Here is a 20,598-nt window from a genome sequence, read left to right on the forward strand (position 1 = left end):
ATTCACAACAATAGCAGAATTATTGTTATGGAGTAGTAACAAAAATAATGTTATGGTTGGGGGTCACCACAACATGAGGGACTGTATTAAAGGGTTGTACATTAGAAAGGTTGAGAACCACTGCTCTAGGGTGAAGGGTAAGGAGCCCTTGTGCCCACAGGGACCTTCTCCTGGTCCTACTGCCTCACCAGCCCTCCTGCTGGCCTCTATGAGGAGGAGAAGGAAATGACTTAATGAAGTGCCTGCCTCTGACAGATGCCCTTCCCTATGAATGGAAATCCAGCCATCTCCTCTCTTGTTGCTCCCAGTCTCCGTGCTGGAAACCTGCACTAGTTTTCAACTCTTCCCAGTTATGCATACGACTGTGAGTTCTCCATGCCTCAGTTTCTCTATCGATAAAATGGGGATGCTAAAAGCACTTGTTCCACGGGTTTATTAGAAGGCTAAAATTGTTCTGTGTGCTTGGCACACAGAAAGGGGCAGTTTTTTGACAAGAGAGCTCTGGCTACCTCTCATGGATATTATTCCTTCCTTCACATTCTCCTGGGGACCCCAGAAACGAGGAGCCCACTGCTTTGACCATCCCCACCTGCAGAGCAGTCTCTTGCATGTCTCCAGTGCCCACTCCCACTTCAGAGGGAACCAAGCATGGCATCTGTCTACTCTCAGGCACACAGTAGGGAATGTTAGCACTCTGCTAATACCACGCTCTACTGAGAAAGAGGCTGAGGTCATCGAGGCCAGCGGCCTGCCCTGGTGGGGCCTCAGCTCGGAAGACACTGGGCAGGGGCTCCCGTCACTCACCAGCCACACCATGAGGTAGGAGAACACGGCGATCCACAGAGTGGCCGTGATGAAGGTGACCATGAAGAACTTCTCCCAGCGGGGCTTGCTGCAGTTGGGGATGGTGACACACAGGAGGAAGATGAGGGGCCAGGTGAACACCCACTTAGCCTTGTCGCCTTTAGCCTCTGCAGGGGGATGTGGGGCAGAGCGAGGGGTGGGAGAGAAGGAAAGACGTTGGGTTACACGGCTGCCAGTCCACTCTTGCTCTACTGTTTCAAGTTAACCGTGGTGTGGCTTCAAGCAGCTGAGGCCAAAGAGCTGTCCTCATCCAGGCACTTGGAAGTAACTGGAGGACTCAATGTTGGCTGCCTAACTTTAGTCCACTGTGATCCTTAAAATGACCAGATAAGGAAGGTAAACCAACAGCAGGGATGGTGCCCTGGGAGGGAGAGGGGGAGGGATAGGGGAGGGGGAGGAGAGGTGAAGGGGAGGAGGAGGGGAGGTGAAGGGGAGGGAGAAGGGAAGGGGAGGGGGAGGGAGAGAGGAGGGGAGGGGGGTGAAGGGGGAGAGGGGAAGGGGAGAGGAGGTGAGGAGGAAGGAAGGGGAGGGAGAGAGGAAGAGAAGGGAGGGGAGGAAGGGGGAGGGGGAGGGGAAGGGAGGGGAGGAAGGGGGAGGAGGAGGGGAAGGGAAAGAAGGAGAGGGGAGGGGGAGAGGGAGGGGAAGGGAGGGGTCTGGGTAACTGAACTCCTGTTATGAGGCTCGGCAGCAAGAGCCATTGTCTTACGAGCCATCTTATTGGCCCTCAGATATTTCAGAAAGGAAACACAGGTTCCCCTGAAGAGCACACACCAGCCAGCCATTCTCCAGAACAGACTGATTGTGAGGCTGTAGAACAAGGCCTGCTGGGTTTAGAAGGACTGACTGACTTCAGTCAGAGTGCACACATCAACCTCAAAGGAAAGGGAATCAGAACTCAACATTGGGAGGGAAGCTGGGAGGTTTGCAAATATGTCAAGGTCACACAGCATAGTCCTAAGTAACTGACAGGCCAGAGAAGAAATCACAAGGGAAATTAGGAAATACCTGAGCACACAGAAAACAAAATATAAAACGTGGCGGCACGTGGTGGAGACAGACTCTGAAGGGAATTCCTGATTGTGAATGCCCAACAGTGGGAACCATTTAAAACCCAGGACCTCATGCTCCTCCCAAGACAAGAAAAAAAGAAGAAGTGAGGATTAAGTTCAAGAAGGAAGGGGTGGATGTGGAGGATCCCAGGAGCATGAGCTGGACAGACGAGCGGAACTGGAGAGCCTATCTCAAAAACAAACTACATGGCCCCTGAGAAATGAGGCCCCAAATTTACCCCTGGCCTTCATACATGCACATACACACATGAACCTGTGTGAACATACAGGAGAAAAGAGTATAAACCATTCTTCACAGACACATCATATAAACGGCTAAAGCCCATTTTATTTATTTATTTATTTTGGTTTTTTGGATTTGGTTTTTTGAGACAGGGTTTCTCTGTGTAGCCCTGGCTATCCTGGAACTCACTCTGTAGACCAGGCTGGCCTTGAACTCAGAAATCCACCTGCCTCTGCCTCCCAGAGTGCTGGGATTACAGGTGTGCGCCACCACTGCCCGGTTATAAAGCCCATTTTAAAACGCCCAACACACATGCATACACACACACACACAAGTAATATTCTTCAGTCATTAAGAAAATACAATTAAAAATTATTTCATACTTGTAACTATGACTCTAGCAAAAAGATATAATAAACTCGGCAAAGATGTGAAAATGTACAAACCCTCACATGCTGGTGGTGTGAATGCAAAATGTCGAGGCTCCCTAGAAAGCCATCCGACAAGTCCCACAAAGAGTTTGGCAGAGTTGCCTTGTGACTCAGGACTGGATTCCTCCAGACACACCCAAGGGAGATGAAGATAAATGCTGTCACAAGGCCTTGGATGCTCACACGGTTGCCCCAGATGGAGACAACTCAAGCTCCAGGGAGGAGAGCCGTTGTGCTATATAAGTCCAGGAGAAGGATGGAGACCCTGAGGCATGCCTCAGCAGGGAGGAGTGCTGGAATGATTCTGACAAGGAGGGAAGCCAGACACCAAAGCCACACAGTGTTAGGCTCCATCCAGAGGACATGTCTGGAACAGGATAGTTCAGATACAGAAAGCAGACCAGTGGTTGCCAGGACGGGAGGAGATGGGGCCAGAGAGTCTTTACTTGTGGGTATTTTTTTGGTGATTTTTTTAATAATAAAAATATTTAGGAATTATATGTTGATGATGGTCACACTTTCTGTGAACAGAGAAGGAAAATAAATCATAAAGGGTCCATTTTCTGGCCTAGGAATTATATCTCAATTAAAAAAATTGCAGAGCAGATTGGAGTGTGTCAGTTTCAGAGTTATGCATGTACACTTTTTATTTCCTAAATAATTATAATTGAAGTGTGTTAACTTATAAAAATAAAACAAAATAACAACATTAAAGCAACCCAAGCTGCTTACAAGGGGCAAAGAGAATGTGGTTGAGACCAGCAAGTCAGTTGGTTATCCCTCCAAATGCTGCTATTAGAGAAACATCTGCCTCCTATCTCTTTCTAAAGACACCTCTCCAGACTGTGCATATACAGCAAGACAAGAGAATGGTTTCTGTCCCATGGTTTGTCCCAAATTCCAGGCTCCCCTCTTGCCAACTACATCACAACCCATCCTGACCCCATGAACAGAAGAATTCACTTTAGGGAATTGTGAGCCTAGCCCCCTAAATGCCCAGAAACATCTCAGTAGATGGGGCACAAACTGCAGTAGGACACATTTCTTGGTTCACAGACAGTGGCAAGTTCTGAGCATTTGTCCTTTTGCTGATATGGGCTTTGCATATTGTTTTGACATCTGTCTTCATCTTGGTCCCGCCCAGGCAGTTAGCATCACCACCCACCACTGGTTTCCTAGGAAACAATCCTCTAGTGGACCCTGTCTCTACTGCTGTGGTTTTTAGCATTTGGGTGTCATATACTAGTGGATCTGACAGTCACTTTAGTGGATGGAAGCTAGTATTTCCTTTAAAAGAAATGAAAACAGTGGGTGATATACTGTGAAAGCTAAATGTTATTTCACAACCCCCCTCTCTCTCTGTGTGTATGTGTGTGTGTGTGTGTGTGTACATACATGCACATGAGTGTGGAGGCCAGGGGTTAATCTTAAGTGTCATCCCTCAGGATTCACCTACCTGGCTTTTTTTCTGACAGGGTTTCTCACTGGAAACTGGGTACCATTTCCTTTGGGCTAGTTAGCCGTTGAACAGGTCTCCACTGGCTTCTCAGCGAGGGCTATAGGCACACAGCGGCAAGCATTAATTTTAAACGACCGTGAGGCCATCTCAAGGAACATCCAACACTGATGGTCCAGTGGCAGAATTCTTGCCTCCCAGTGACAGCCATCTCCATTCTCCTGGAGGGCCCTCCTGGTGCCCAGCCCTCCCTTTCCCAGGCACTGTCAGGGCAAAACAGCATCAACTCCCAGGAGAAGAAGATGGGGCCTGATATTATTTCATCCCACAAGTCTCTGATTTCTCTCTTAAAGTAGAGCATTACAGTTTAATTATGTGTTTGAAAAATGTATTTAAAACGAACTCTAACAGAACAGATGGCCCATCATGCCAGAGAGAAAAGAACAGATGTAGTAGCTGATGAAAACCTCACACTAATTTGGATGGTTAACTAATTAGACCCTTCAATTAAGGGAGTGGCTGACTAGTGGTCCTGGGGGTGGACTGAACCCCTGGCTGGTGAAGAGAATTTCTTGTGGCCTGGAGCTAAATGTCCCCATGGCTGACACTGTCACTATTTCTCAAACTCAGAACCCCTTGGAAGGATCTGACCACCCCTACAGGACTGATGCTTTGGAAGGTCTGGATGAAGGGTCTGAGAATCTGCATTTCAAAAAAACAAAAGGTTAGGTCTCCACTAAGTTGTCCAGGTTGGCCTCCAACTCCTGGCTCCTCTCACCTCAGCCTGCAGTAGCTGGAGCCACAGACAGATGGAGAGATGGTTCAGGGGTTAAGAGCACTGGCTGCTCTTCCAGGGGACCCTGGTTTGTTTCTTAGCATCTTCATGGTGGTTCACAATTGCCTGTAACTCCATCGTCTGCCTCTGTGTATGAGGCATGCAAGTGGTACAGACACACACACACACACACACAGGCAAAACATTCATAAACATGAAGAGCAGAAGGAGGAGAAAGAAGAGGAAGAGGAGGAGGAAGGGCAGGGAGAGCTGGAGGGGGAGGAGGAGGAAGGGGAAGGGGAATGAAGGGGGAGGGGATTGGGAGGGGGAAGAGGAACAGGAGGGTGGGGGGAGTGGGAGGGGGAGGGGGAGGAAGAGGAGGTGGAGGAGACGGAGGGGAGGAAGAGGGTGTCGCACTTCTAAGTAGTTCCTGGTGGTTGCTTATTTCTAGGTAGTTCGTATTGGCTGCTTAGATTGGACTATAGATTGAGAGCCATACTGTAGGTTAAATCCATTTGCACACATCTGAGATGTAATTACCACCTCAAAAAGTATCCCACTTAAAGTGTTTGGTTAGGTGAGTTTTAGTATTTATATAGCCTTATCTCCAGTACAATAACATTCTAGATGATTTTCATCATCCTCAAAAGAAACCCACATCTATTAATTGCTTTCCTCACCTCCTCTAAACTCTGGGAACCGTGGACTTGCTTTCAATCTCCAGACTTGATTATTCTGCACATCTCATCTAAGAGAATCAGAGATGGGTTTTTGTGTGCCAAGCTTCCTTCACTTAGCACAATGTCCATGCAGCACACACTAACACCTTATTCCTTTTTCACAGATGAATAGTATTCAACAATAGGATTCTGTTTTTTTTCAGGGTTGGGGTTGCATCCTCCATCCTGCATCCCCATCCTGAATGGACCGTATTTACCTATCCATCCTTCACTTCACGGATGTTCAGGTTATTCCTACTTCAGGGCTACTATGAATAGTGTGGTTTGAATTCAAGTGTTTGTATGCTTCCGTTACACACACACACACACACACACACACACACACACACACACACACGAGTTGAAGGGCTCATAGTAACCCTACTTAACATTTTGAGAAAATGCTGGGATGCTGTCTAAAGCAGCAGCAACATTTACTTCCCTTCCAGCAATTGCAAAGTACTTTTCCTCCACCCCTTGGATAATATTGTTATTATATCTTCTTCTTTGACTTTGGTCACTTGAGGGTGTAAAGTGGCATATCACTGCCCTTTGTTTTTAACACATGGTCTTGCCAAGTAGTCCAGGCTAGCTTTGAATTTGCAATCCTCCTACCTTAGTTTCCCGAGTGCTTGGGATTACAGGCACGAGCCACCACACCTGGCCTCACTGAACTTTGAATTCGAATTTTCCTAATGACTAAGGGTGCTGAGCATCTTTTAGGGTGTATTAGTCATTTGTACATCTTAGGAGAAATGTCTATCCAAGTGCTTGTCTGCTTTCAGTCTTCCACTCACATGCAATGCCAGTGGTAGGTTCTCCTGGCTGCTTATCAGCTTGAAGAGGTGCTGCTAAAAAAAAATTAGTTAAGAAAGGATGTTGACCTTTGATTATATTACATTGTCTAATATTGCCCTGCCCCATGTGTGTATGATATGATGTATGTATATGTGTGTATGTGGTATCTGTGTGTGTATGTGTGTGGCATGTGTTGTGATGTGTGTATTGGTGTGTATATGTCCGTGGTATGTCTGCATGTATTTTATGTGTTGTATTGTGGGTGTGTTGTGGTGTGTCTGTGTATATTTGTGTTATGGATCTGTTGTGTTTTGTGAGTGTGTGTGTGTGTGTGTGAGTACTAGGGATGAAACCTAAGGCCTCATGTACACCAGGCAAACACTCTACCACTATACTATATTACTTCTATTTTTAATTTTTATTTTGAGATAGGGTTTCTTGAGTTGCCCGGGCTGGTCTTGAACTCTTGCTGTACCCAGGCAGATCTTGAATTTGAGATCTTCCTGCCTCAGACTTCCAGCTAGTTGGGATTATAGACCCATAGCAATTTTATGTATTGATCTAAACTAGAATCCCTGGGATAAATTCTAGTTGGTAAGATCTATTTTATGAAGTTAAACCATACCTCACAGAGGCTCATGAATTGCTAATGAAGTAGTAAAGTCACAATCAGAGCCTCCTCTTATTGGTGGCCTGAGCTGTGGGGAGGGAAGGAGATGGAGGAAAGGAGGTAGTCCTGTCCATGAGAGATTAATGGATGCTGTCTTGTCATTGTCCGATATTTATGCCGTGTCCCACATTTTATAGGCAGTGTTTGCAAATACCCTGCTTTCCATATCCCTTTTTGGAGATGGCTAATCTCCCTATTTCACAGGTCGGCAAACTGAGGTTTGGTGAAATTCAATGGCTTATTTAAGCCTTAAGACAGGAGGAGATGGTACCATTTCTGCAGATCTCCACCCTGCTCCCCTGTGCTGTCTGTCTGCTTATCCCGAGTCTCACGATTCTAGAGCCTGTGGGAGTTCTGCTACCCACTGGCTGGCAGGCACCAACAGTCACCATCAGCACACCAGCAGTTTAGCTCATCGCTTGGGATGCTACAGAAAAATCTCTGAGCTAGAGAGATGGCTCAGAGGCTCGGAGGGTGTGCTGCTCTTTCCAGAGGACCCAGATTTGGTTCCTGCCACCCACATCAGGGTGTAACTCCAGTTCCAGGGAGTCTGACCTGTACTCAGACATGTACACACATACATAATTAAAAACAATAATCTTTTAAAAGTTTTCCATTCCCTAATCTCAGGGATAGACTTTACAATTAATAATTTTTTGTTATCTTTTGACATTTTATGACATGGATGTATTTAGACTTCTCAATAAATTGGCTGTTTTCTGACAGTATTGTAGCTTTGTGACCAACTGTAGTGCGAGGTGTGAATCACAGCTCTGATGTGCGTTTGCACAGTCATGTGACCTTGGAAGTGTAATTACCCTCTCTTCATCTTGGTTTCTTTTTGACTTTCTTTCTTTCCTTCCTACCTTCCTTCTTTCCGCCTTTCTTTCTTTCTTTCTTTCTTTCTTTCTTTCTTTCTTTCTTTCTTTCTTTCTTTCGCTGAAAATTGGGAGAGCAAGAAGATTTTCCCATGATGCATATGGACGCACTGAACAGGGCCTGGCACAGAACAAGCACTGCTTTGAGCTGTCACTCATCCCATTATGTTCTACCTACAGGGTATACCTTCTTTTCAAGCACTGCTTGGGCTTGTAAATGGATGGGGTTTTATACTAAGGGCTCTAGAGGGTCAAAGAGGAGCCCAGTAGGTAGAGATCTGTAGCTGAGATTTGCAGGTATGTGGGAGGGGGATGGGAGAGATGGTGTGTGAGGAAACATTAAGCATCGGTAAGGTCAGGGGCAGGCCCTGCTCAGGGTCGACACACAGGTAGACTGGACCAAGGGCCCAGGAAGAGTGGCTCTGTGGCAGCAGATCCTGGGCACCTTCCTGGGAGCCCTCCTGGGAGCCCGATGTCCCTCTTATGCTGAGGAGCAAGGATAGCGCTTCCTGAGAGCTAGCTGTCTTGCCTTTCAGAAACCAGTGTCCTCACCTGGAAGGTCAGCCCTGACCTGCACCTCTCTGTTAATGAAGAGGCCAGGGTCCCCTTATTTGGGTTTGGTCTCAGAGAGCCCTGGGCTAGGATCTCTGAGGAGCCTCTTCCTCACTAGGACAGTCCTGCCCACGCTCCCCCCACCCCCTCAAGGGTCCCTCAGGCTGGGCATTCACACGCAGGCCCTGCCCCTGAGGACCCAGGATGGGTTAAGTGGTGGACGTCCTTTCAGCAGAGAGCCTGGAGCTGACCGGGCTCAGACCTAGCACCTGCTCTCCCTTCCCATTGCTGCAGTCACAGAGGGGGAGCGCAGCCATAAGCAATTGCTTCCAGGCAGGCAGACCTGGGTGTCAGTCCCACCTGTGGCGGGCCTCCCCCAATCGCAGACTCCTCAGTGGGAAACAGGAATCTGCCAGACCTTCCAGCAGGGCCACCACAGAGTCAAACCTGAGATGCTCAGTGGATACTAGAGCCCGCTGGGGCTGAGGAGAGCCCCTGCTGTACAGCTAGAGCCCCCTCCCCCACCTCTGTGGGCTCCCAGGCTCCTCCTGCCTCAGGTCTAGGTTAAGAGTGAAGGTGTTTCATTTCTTCTTCAAATTCACTGTGTCAGAACCCTCAGACACGGGGATACTGAAGTGGCCCTTAGCATCTCCCATGGCAACCTCCCCATCCCCCATCCCATGTCTGCAGAGGCTGCAAAGAAAGCAAAAGGCATCATCATCATCATCATCATCATCATCATCATCATCATCATCATCATCATCATCCTTGGTCTGGCTTCCCAGCAGGTTCCTCAATCTGAAAAGCAGAATCGAGAAGAGGTAGACCCTCCTCCTTTCTGTGGCTTTGGGTTTGTAAGCAAGGAGTAGGCCTCAGGGGTGCTGAATTAGCCATAGCACGAGCACAGCCTGGCAAGCTTGTTGTTGTTTTTAACAACATGGCTTGGGCAAAGGGAACTGTGTGGCTTCTGTTGCCAGCCCCAGGCATCACGGAAGAGCTCAGAGCGCTGGGACGCATTGTCCTGGGTCAGAGTTCTGAGCGTCTGTCCCAGCCAGTGCTACTCTGATTTGGCAGTTGGGATGGATCTTGGGATTTCCTAGAAATTCAACATGATGTCTGGGTGGGTCTAGTGGCGATTTCCCCTTGAGTATGCTTCAGTTTCAGCTTCCTGTTTTGAATATAAGGGATCTAGTCTAAAACTTCCCAGTAATACTTACTATTCAGAGACTATTTGTGGCCCATTACACAGAACCAGAGAATGACTGTTTTCAATGCAGGAAATCTACTGAGCCTTCCCTAAGAGCATGAGGCTCTACTGGTTCTTTGAACAACCACTTACAGGGCTGGGGATACGCCTCAGTGGTAGACCATTTGCCTAGCATGCATAAGGGTCTGACTTTGATTCCCAGCACCGCAAGCTAATAATAATAAATAGCTGATAAGTTAATGGTATTACAACTACTTATAGCCTAGAAGTAGCAACAACCCAAATATCTATACAAGTGTGGTATATTCACCAAAAGGAAAGAGTACAGTTCCTGTTACAGTAAAAATAAACCTTGAGAATTCTATGCTAACTAGAAGCAGCTTGGAACAAGAGATGGTGCATCCCATGGTTTCATATGTAAAAACATGCTAAAGGGACAGGAGGCAGACTACTTGTTGCCAGTCCTTGGGAGGGGGTGGGGCGTTTCTTTGAGAGAATGCTAATAATGACTGTGTGGCCAGTTGTACCACTTGGCTAGCCCATGAAAAGGTGCGAATTATATCCCAATAAAGCCGTTCTATTCAAGAATAAAAGTGCTCGGCCAGGATCTGTTCTTGTTGGCCTGTGAGCTGAGCCTCAGGGGTGAGTGACAGGGGAGTGACTGCACCTACCCTGACCTCAGGCTGCACACTGAGTGTGACGGGTCTCTGGTGGGCTCCTGTGACCAAGGCAAGAGCGAGGTCATTTGCAACTGAAAGTTCTGTGAGTCTCTGGGGTCTGGGCAGAGTGAGCAAGAGGGTGGAGCTGTGAGCACCACGCCAGGAACTGCAGGTGAGTTATCCCACCCAAGAGGAGGCCGTCCCAGGAGATCTGCAGAGGTGATTCCTCAGTACCAGATTACTGGGGATAGAAGGACCCAAAGGCATCCCTTTCCAAGCAGCACACGATCAGAAGCCCCACTGAACTGAGGAAGACGGGGTGTAAGGGGTAAAACCCTGAGAGCTCCTGCCATGGACTGAACTGCATCCTTTGCTGCTTCAACTGAGTGTTGAAGCCCTAACCCCAAATGAGTGCATTTGGAGACAGCATTTAGGAGGCCATTCCGGTTCAATGGGCTCACGAGAGGGCAGGGCCAGGAGCCTGATTCAGTTGGTAAAGTGCTTGCCTTGTAAGTATGAGGGCTTGAGTTCAATCCCCAGATTCCACATTAAAATAAACAAACGATCGAACAAACGAATGAATGAATAACCAGGAGCTGTTTTTAATTGTAGCATCAAAGATGTAGAATCCAGGGGCTCATTGGCAAGCCAGCCCATCTGATAAGCCCCAGATCAGTAACACACACACACACACACACACACACACACACACACACAATTTTCACACACACAATTTTTTCTTTCCTGGTGCACACACCCAATGGAGGCAGCTGCGCCTACCATGGGTAGCCAGGAGGACATCCCCCAGCAGAGCCCAGGCAGGCTACCGTTCTGATGACAGACTCTAGGCCTCCAGAACTGTGGGAGGAGTGATCCCTGTTGCTTACACGGCCCAGTCTTGGGGTATCTGGTTCTAGCACTCTAACACGGAGAGCTAGAGGAGCCTGTTTCATGTGGCACCTGGCACGTGTCCCAGCACATGCTGGCTGACCTGATGGTGGGTACAAGATGTAGTGGGAGAGAGAAAGGTTTTATTTACAGGGTTGGGGAGGCTCGCATAGACAAGCAGGGCATCCCAGATCAGAACTGAGGTACAAAAACTCAGATGGCGTGGGGGTGGGGTGTCTTCCTCTGCCTAGGGCTCAGGGTCACTGGTCCACTGTTTAGTGTAGAGCCAAGACTATAAACTCTGGTTTCCATGAGACAACTATTCTCTTCCTCCCTGGGAGGCCACACCCTAGCCTTTGGGTATCAGGGTGGGGAGAGAAAATCTGCATCAGGCAAGGCAGGCCCAGGCTTATGGGGAGGCTTGGGCATTGCTGTCTTAGCTTTTGGATGGTAGGATAGGGCCTCTGCCTCATTCTGGACAGATAGAGTGAGGGATGGGGGCAGCACTTATAACAGGGATGGCTCGCCCATTGGCTCCCTTAAGCCATAGTGGACAAAGTAGAATTCTATTGGGCTATACATTAAATTTCAGGTGTGTCTAACCTTGAGCCCATGAGTTATGAGAACACACACACACACACACACACACACACACATCATTTCACTTTTTGGTTATACTGCAACACAATGCTATTATGTATCGAATTCATGACTAAGAACTGCTCAGTGGTATCAACGTTTTAGGGAGGTAGATTTTGTGATGGCTACAGTCACAGGTAGCCTGGGCTACGTACAGATTGAACATGCATAATAGAAAACACATCATGTGGTCACTGACCCGTATTTGCCTTGCAAGCCTGGAAGCTCTTAGGGTACAGTGATCATTGCCTGCCTTGTCCCTCAACTGCAGCCCTAAGGCCAGAATAGAGCCTGGTGCCCAGATGTTGAGTGACTGGGAGAACAACTGTCTACAACTGCCTGTAGCCCAGGGCCTGGCACATAATGGGAACTTGGCTGTTTCCTGCCTTTGGCTTTCAAAATGGTAGCAGAACCAGGCCCATGGGAATTCCAAGGCCTGTGAACACGGCATGTGGCCCAATCAGGGTGGATGGGTACAGCACAGGCTATGTGGATGAAACACGTTACAGGACACATGAGTTCTTCTGAGTGCCTACCGCGCATTAGATGGTACAAGGCCTGATGATATTACCATAGCACCGTACGTAAGTGCCAGTATCTTACAGTGTGGACACTGATCCAGAAGGAAAGTGGATTAGAAAAGTGAGGTGCTGTGGTGGGTCATGGTGCTGGGTCAAGGTGGGGCTGAACTTCAAATCTACAGTCAAGGCCTCCATAGTTCACCCCCAGCCTGCCTGAAACAACACAGAAGCAGCGGCACGGATATGACTGACAGTGATCTCTTGAGTTCTTGATATGGCCACAGCTTGCCAGCTGACCCCAGGGGCAGGATTTTCCCTTTCCTAAGGTGCCCATCCCTGGTATTCCTAAGGGGCGCTGGTGGAGAAAGCACCAGCCTCACGCACCCGTAGGGGCAGCTGAGAGCTACCACAGGCCTAGGCCAGTGAAATCATGAAATCAGCAAAGCTGAGATGAAAGGAGATCAGGAAACCCAGAACTGAGGTCACGGGTGTGGAATTTACTGACTTCCTGTAACTGGCTGTGAACCTCAACCTCCACCTCTCCTGGCCCAGGTCACTGTCCACGCCTAGAGGGACAGCCACCACCCTGTACTGTTTCCATGGCTACTCTGCTCCCAGTGAGGAGGAAGAGACTATGGTTTCCACGGGCAACCCTGTAAACACCTCTGGTACACAGAGGAAGATTTCCCTGGCTATAGGAAGCAGGCTCCTGAGCATGGAACTGAGGGGAACCTCAGGAAACTGCTGTCCTTGGCTAGGTCAAGGCCACACACCCAAGGACATCCTGGAGCCAAGAAAGAAAGTAGGCCAACTACAGAGGAAGGTCACAAGCTCCCCAAAGGGCTCATGGAGAGCTCACAAAGCAGTCACCCAGCAGGCAATTGGGTCCTCCTGGAACTAGCGTCATCCTATGAAGTGACCCTACCCACAGCTACATGGCTGAGGTGCTCCAGATCTGGATGTAGGGAAGAAGGGCAGGTCCCAGGGGCTGTTCCACTTCTGCCACATTCGAGGCTTGGAGGAAACGGAAATAAGTCATCTTCCACGCACTGGACTGCCTCACTTTACAGAGCGAGAACTGACCTTCATGTGTCTCTCCCAAGGCTCCTGGATGTTTCAGGACCAGGGCGCCAATGAGAGGCTAGAGGGGAGTGGTAGGTGGATGCACAGAGCTGCCTACACCCATCTGTCAGAGGATGACTGTCACAAGGGACAGTCATCACAGGTTCCAGACTGCCTTTCTTGCTGTCCTGCTCTAACGCCCTCTGCCCCCACATTGATTCTTTGATTACCATAGCCCTGTGTCCCCTGCCTTAACCCCATAGGTACAGTAGAGGAATGGGGCTAGCAGCGGGATGACCTAGGGCTGTAAAGATGGCACCCATGACGAAATCCAAGGCCCATGTCCCGGTCTCTTATAAACCTAGGGCTGATCCCGGTCTACCTACCCCAGAGGTGTGTGCTGCTTTCTTAGGACTCTGCTCTCTGGAAGTCCTCCTCCTCAGCATGTCCTAAGGAGAACCTTGGATCTGGAGAAGGCCACACAGCTCTTGGCTTTCATGGTCCCAGATAATTCAGGAACAACCGCTACCAAATTAGTGTGGCTTTCATCCTGACCAGCCAATGACCACACTGACACAGTGTGGGTCCCATGGACATGCAGGGAAGCTCACTGGTGGTACAGACACCACTTCCCTTGGGCCATCTGGAGGGCAGAGGGGGCCTGGAAAGGGTGAACCTCCGGGATAATATCCCAGTAAGTGAGCAGATATCATTTTGGGGGTCTATCTTTGGTATAAAAAGAAAAGGTATTTGATCTAGGCTAGTAATTCCTAATCCAGACAAAGCCCTATGCTGTTGGTACCACAGATGTTTTCAGCTGCTTGGGCTGACCTACTCTGTAAGCAGCCTGGGAGTCACAGAGGCTGGGCTCCAGAGAAGCATGAACACATGCGCCCTCCAGGCCCTGCTTGGGGGCTTGGAGCTTGTCCCCGAATTTGAGGACAATCCCTGGTGCTTGCAGTAAGGCACAGACTGTGGAGGTTTCCTCATCCAGAACCTCCAGGGAAGTCTGTGGTCCCAGGAGAGTCTGCATCTCCAGACACAGCTTCCCAGGGGCCCAGGCTGGCAGGCCCAGGCCAGCTACTCAGATGGGGACAAAGCAGGGTGGGTGTTTAGTGTGATGCTAAGCACAGACTTTCTAATTGGAAAAATATGAAGCTCTGAACTGGAAAGTTTTAGCATTCTGCTACCTCCTAGGAAGGTGGGCAGTAGGATAGAGTGCCCAGGAATGGAGCCCAGAGCGTAAGACTCCAGGTCACACGGAGGACATCAGAGGGTCCATGGATGGCTAAGGACGGAGAATGCACACAGTAGGTTCTGGAGCCTCTCACAGACAAGCCCTTGAGTTCATTCACTCTGCAGCTCTCCAAGTAGGCAAATACAGTGCTGAGATACAGACGGAAGTCAACAGACAAAGACTGCACCCCCAAGGAACTGATAACTTAGTTGGGGGAGACACTCAAGATATATATCTATCTATATCTATCTATATCTCTATATCTCCATATCTTTATATCTATATCTATCTAGCATTTATAACAAGGCTATGTGGAAGCCCACATTGATATGGTGACACTGGAACAGAGGTGACATGGGGAGTCATATAGATAACTGAGGCAAGTACATTCCAGTGAAGGGCAGTGTGAAGGTACCAAGGTGTGTGTGGGGTGTTTGACGGACAGCACTGAGGAGGCCAGCCAGCGTGGCTGGAGCAGAGGTGATGGGAGAGAGAAAAGTGGATATGTTCAGTATGGACCCAGCAGTTAGGTGACCTTTAGAACAGACACCAAGTGAGACAGGAGGATGCCTGAGGACCAGGGGCAGCCTGTGGTCTGATCTGGCTTATTTACAGGAGAGAGCACACCCAGTTGTGTCAGGTGACCTGTGGAAGGAGCAGTTTACCACCTTAGAATATCCTGTCTGAAAGTAAGGTCATGCGCGTGCAAAAATGTCCAGCACACAAGACTGAGAGTATGTAAGAGTGTCCATGGAGGATGGCAGAGATGGCTCAGCAGGTAAACATGCTTGCTATGCAAGCAGGAAGACCTAAGTTCGAATCTCCAGTACCTACATGAAAAGCCAGATGTAGTCGTATGAGGTTGTAGGGACAGGAAGATCACTGGGGCTTGCTGGCCACCAGCTTAGCCCCTGGTTCAGTGACAGACCCTGTCTCAAAGGAATAAGATAGAGAATGACATCGCAGGACACCTGATGCTGTCGACCTTTGACCTCTGCATCAATGCAATGGAATACCTCCCTGCTCACGGGTTTATACCCCTGCCACTAGTGTTCATAAAAACCATATTAGTGATTGTTGTTTTTTATTGTAAGACTAACTGAGACTCATAGCATTCATGTGTGGCCACAAGTTACTGGTACTTCCTGAAGGCCAAATTGCCCCCTCTCTTCCTCAGGCTCCACATTCAGTGGTGTCTGCATCTACCCAACTCTTACCTGTAACACTGATAGTGTGTTTATTCAGTGCCTCAGGGCACCTTGGTGACCCAATGGTAACGCTCTGTACCAGTCCTCCACCACTCCGGGGTCAGGATCTCCATCTTGATGACCTAGGCATGGTCCCAATGTCACCTCCAGACTCACCAGGCATTGAGAAGGGCGACAAGAAGACGGTCTCGACTGACTCTGGCTCCGGGGGTGGCGGCTGTGGTGGCGGCTGTTGCTCCTGGCCCTGCTGCGGATCTTCGGGGTTCTCCACGGGAACATTTCCGTTTTCCATGTTCTCGTGTCTCCCATTTTGCAGCGGCTTGCTGTTCACACCATTGGCCGAGTTGATCAACCTCTGTCGCTGTGGGGACAGGAGGCCAGACAGACACCGAGCTGAGTGGCGCAGAACCATGTGATGCCTTCTTTCTTGCCATCTCCTGCCTCCTAAGGACATATACCAGCTGCCTCCCGCCCTAGCCATCGCTTGCTGTAGCCAGTCCTTTCCACTTTAACCACCCTGGGTGTGTGCTAGTATGGATTCCAGTTTCAGTAAGCATTTCTCCAACAAACACTGCTGCCAAACATCTTCCTACTAGGCCAATGGAATGTCTCTCTGTGTCTCATTCCATGCCCTATGAATGCATTCTCCAAAAGCAGCATCTTCTACCAAAGCCACACCCTTCCCGCCATCCCTTTGTCACAGCTAATGACAAAACACAGCTTTGGTGCCACCCCAGCCTGGAGGGTGGGGTTCTCACTCGCTCCCTCTGTGGGCTTCCTTGAACACAGGCCCAGTCAGAAGGCATTCTGCATGGGATCAACGGGGATGGGGATGTAGCAGAGCTGGTTGGGTACCGGTGAACACGCATGAAGTCCTGGGTGGATCCCTACTTTGAAGAAACCAGGTTTGGTGGCAATGCCTATAGCGCCAGCACTTGCAGGGGGACAGGGAGGGAAGTAGGATCATAAATTCAAAGATTATGTTTGGCTACATGGTAACTTTTGAGGCCAGTACAAGAAACACCATCTCAAAAGTTAAAGAGGGAAAGGGAGAAGGAAAGGGAGAGGGAAAGGGAGAGGAATAATCCAGCTTCACGTTCTCTACAACCAGCTCAGCTCTCTTTGTCCTGCTCCTACATGTGGTTCACACATCATCCCGTTTCATGGGCATTCCACAGTACCATTCAAACTTTCCTATCACTTCAAGAAACTCAGGAAAGGAGCCGTGGCCCTCGGTAAGCTTCCGTAATGTGGGGTCCAGCACCTATCCTGGTAGTCTCAGAGGGGAGCCATTACCATTTATAAGACAAAGACTCCTAAACCAGGAAAAGCATCGTGTGTGTGTGTGTGTGTGTGTGTGTGTGTGTGTGTGTGTGTGTGAGTGTGTGTGAGTGTGTGTGTCTATGTCTGTCTGTCTGTCTGACTCTGTGTGTTAGGGTGAGAGGTACCTCTCAACTTTTGCCCCACAGTCTTCAATATTTACTTAGTCCACCAGAAAGAGCAAAGGGGACTTTGCTTGATATTTGGGCCTAGTCATGCAGAATTTGGTTAGTTAGCAGGGATTAAACAGAAAAGCCATCCAGAAAGCCTAAAACAAACAAACAAACAAACAAAAAAAAACCCCCAAAATCTGTGCAGGGACAGAATTATGAAGGCAAGGGCCATCACTCCACAGCAGGTTAATGTGATGACTGGGGAGGGTTGCAGCTCCGGCTTTACAGAATCAACAGAGGATCACACTGTGTTCCACATACATGTGAATAAGTAAAAATAAAAATAAATCATCAAAATGACTAAAGAAATGAGACCACAGTGTTGCATATTGTGCATACAGGGTGAGTGAGTGTATGTGTTTATATGTGCATGTTCCTGTGTACATGTAGATGAAGGTGTGTGCATGCAGTACAAATGTGTAGGTATGCAAGTAGTGGGTGGCCATTCATGTGTAGGTAAGCATGCAATGGGTGACCATCCCTGTAAAAGACACTGGGTTAACACCAGGTGCTGTCTGCCATTTGTTTGAAATGGAACCTCAGTGCCAGGATTGCAAGTACATGCCACCAGGCCTGGCTTTTTTAAATGTGGGGTCTGAGGATTGAACTCAGGTCCTTGTGTTTGCAAGACAGACACTTTACCAACCAAACTATTTCCTTGGAGTGTCTCAACAAACAAGGTAGAAACTGAGTATTTTGTGTTTGGTTTTCCATTGTTTCCAGTCTATGACGACTGTCCCTAAAATTACCACTTAGGCTGGGCACCACCCTCCAATGCAGGTGGATAGAGCATCTTGTCCAGGAACATCAGAGGAGGAACTGAAGCCAAGGAGATTGAGAGATTCAGTGGTGGGTGTGACATTTGAACCCAGATCTTTTCTCCTGAGCCTCTGTGGCTCCGAGGCTACCCTATAGGACAACCCCAACAGCCTGTATTCACCAGTTATCAAAACCCAGCACTCAGACCTGGTGTGCTGCACAGAACTGTAAGCCCAGCCCCAAGTGGAGGCAGGAGGATCCAAGGTAGCCTGGAGCATACTGTGAAGACAAGACCAGCCAAAATTTCTCCAACAAATAAACAACCTCAAATCCTTGTGTGCTAAAAGTCACTATAAAGCTATTGCTCCCAATCTTTCAGAGTTAGTTACCACCCCCAGTACCCTGTGGGCATTATTCTCACGCTTACGAAAAATGGGCAGGATTCCATAAAAATGTCTTGAAATAAATGTCACTAATATGGACCAGGATGATTTCAAACCTAGAAGGCATTTCTCTGCTTAATGTTTTCCATACAGATGACACACTTCGCAGTAAATCAAAGTTTAAAGTGTTTCAGAGAGACGACCTTTAATCACTGGGAAATGATGCTTTTGCAGACATCCATGCACTGGCTACTAATTCATAGGGTCCCAGTCCTCTGGCCACTGCTTGTTTCTGAGAATGAGGCCAGCAAGTCCTAGAATGCACTTAGAAAGCCAGGCCAGGGGACGGGCTAAGCAGCTGAGCTGAGTATCTTTGCAGTCTGGTTGAGTGATAGCCAGCTTATGCCTACTTTGTCCAATGAGACACCCAGAACAGCAACTGTGATGAGGAAATTCCTCAGGAGCTATCTCCACTCACCAGCGTGGTGGTTTGAAGGTGAAGGGCCCCATAGGCTAGCCTGTTTGAATGCCTGGTCCTGTTAGCAGAACTGTTTGGGAAGAGTTAAGAGGTGTGGCCTTGCTGCAGGAGACATGTCACTGTGGGTGAGCTGTGACCCCAAGAATGTAGAAGTCTTAAAGGAACGTGCTGGGTGTGGGAACCTTGAGTTGTGTGTCTCCTAAGCTATCCAGTCCCCCGCTGTTTTAGGAGGGAGTCTTCCTCCAGGAACTTCTGCAGGCCAGCTGCTCCCCCCCCCCCCCCCCCGTGCTATGACTTGGGCCATAGCAAAAAATATAAAAACTGTTTAAAAAGGTTAATAACTGTTCTAAGAGCCCACACCAGGCCCACACTCTCTGTCTCTGTCTCTCTGTCTCTCTCCCTCCCTCCCTCCCTCTCTCTCCCTGCAACTTGTGGATCAGATGTAAGCTCACAGCTACTTATCCAGCACCCTGCCTGCTTGCCTGCTGCCATGCTCCCTGCCAGGATGACGGACTGACCCCACCCCGACACTGGAAACAAGCCCCCAATTAAATGTTTCCTTTTATAAATTGCCTTGGTCATGGAGGACGACAATAGAACACTAAGACAACTGGCAAGTCTTCAAGGGTCACAGTCTACAGAGAACAGGAGTGTGTTCATGCTTGGTTCTCACTCTAACACTGTGAAGAAAACACCAATACTGCAGGTTCCCTTTCTTTAATTAGCTCAACTCTAGTGACTGATAAATACTGAAATACTTCAGGAGTGGGGTTCCTCTATTTTCTGCTTACCGGCCCCTCCCCTTCCTTCCTCCCATAACTGCAATTCCAGAAAGAGTCCTAAGAGGATAGGGCTCATGGGACAGACAGACCCACCCAAGGCCACTCGCTCTCTGTTTAGCCAATCTTAGGGTGTTTTTTGTTTTGTTTTGTTTTGTTTTTTTGAGACAGGGTTTCTCTTTGTAGCCCAGGCTGTCCTGGAACTCACTCTGTAGATCAGACTGGCCTTGAACTCAGAAATCCACCTGCCTCTGCCTCCCAAGTGGGATTAAAGGCATGTACCACCACCGCCCGGCTTAGTCAGGGTTTCTATTCTTGCACAAAACATCATGACCAAGAAGCAAGTTGGGGAGGAAAGGGTTTATTCAGCTTACACTTCCACATTGCTGTTCATCACCACAGGAAGTCAGGACTGGAACTCACACAGGGTAGGAACTTGAAGGCAGGAGCTGATGCAGAAGCCATAGAGGAAAGCTTCCTCCTGGCTTGCTCAGCTTGCTTCCTTAGAGAACCCAGAACTACCAGGCCAGGGACAGCACCACCCACAATGGGCGCCCCCACCCTTGATTAGGAACTGAGAAAAAGCCTTACAGCTGGATCTCATGGAGACATTTCCTCAAGGGAGGCTCCTTTCTCTTTGATAACTCCAACTTGTGTCAGGCTGACACAAAACCAGCCAGGACTGCCAGTGTGCCTAACCTTTTAACACTGCAACAAGGTGGGTGTTATCATCTATAAAGTTCAATTTGCAAAAAACAAAACAAAACAAAACAAAACAAAAATTCCATCTAAAAAACAAAATTGCAAAACAACAACAAACAAATAAACAAAGGAACAAAATTTATTTTA

The 20,598-nt window shown here is 48.6% G+C and overlaps 1 protein-coding gene across 2 annotated transcripts in view; it reads right to left on the reverse strand.

Annotated features, from left to right (window-relative positions):
* Positions 1 to 20,598, reverse strand: part of Slc24a4 (solute carrier family 24 member 4) — a 137,666-nt gene that overhangs the window by 11,512 nt on the left and 105,556 nt on the right. For both annotated transcript variants that reach the window (XM_052185216.1, XM_052185215.1), the window contains exons 12-13: positions 16,014 to 16,218; positions 805 to 971 (exon numbers count right to left, since the gene is read on the reverse strand). In XM_052185216.1, coding sequence (XP_052041176.1) covers positions 805 to 971; positions 16,014 to 16,218 — 372 coding nt within the window. The remainder of the gene's footprint in view (positions 1 to 804; positions 972 to 16,013; positions 16,219 to 20,598) is intronic.

This window comes from Apodemus sylvaticus, chromosome 6 (genome assembly GCF_947179515.1).
Source record: "Apodemus sylvaticus chromosome 6, mApoSyl1.1, whole genome shotgun sequence".
NCBI lineage: Eukaryota > Metazoa > Chordata > Mammalia > Rodentia > Muridae > Apodemus > Apodemus sylvaticus.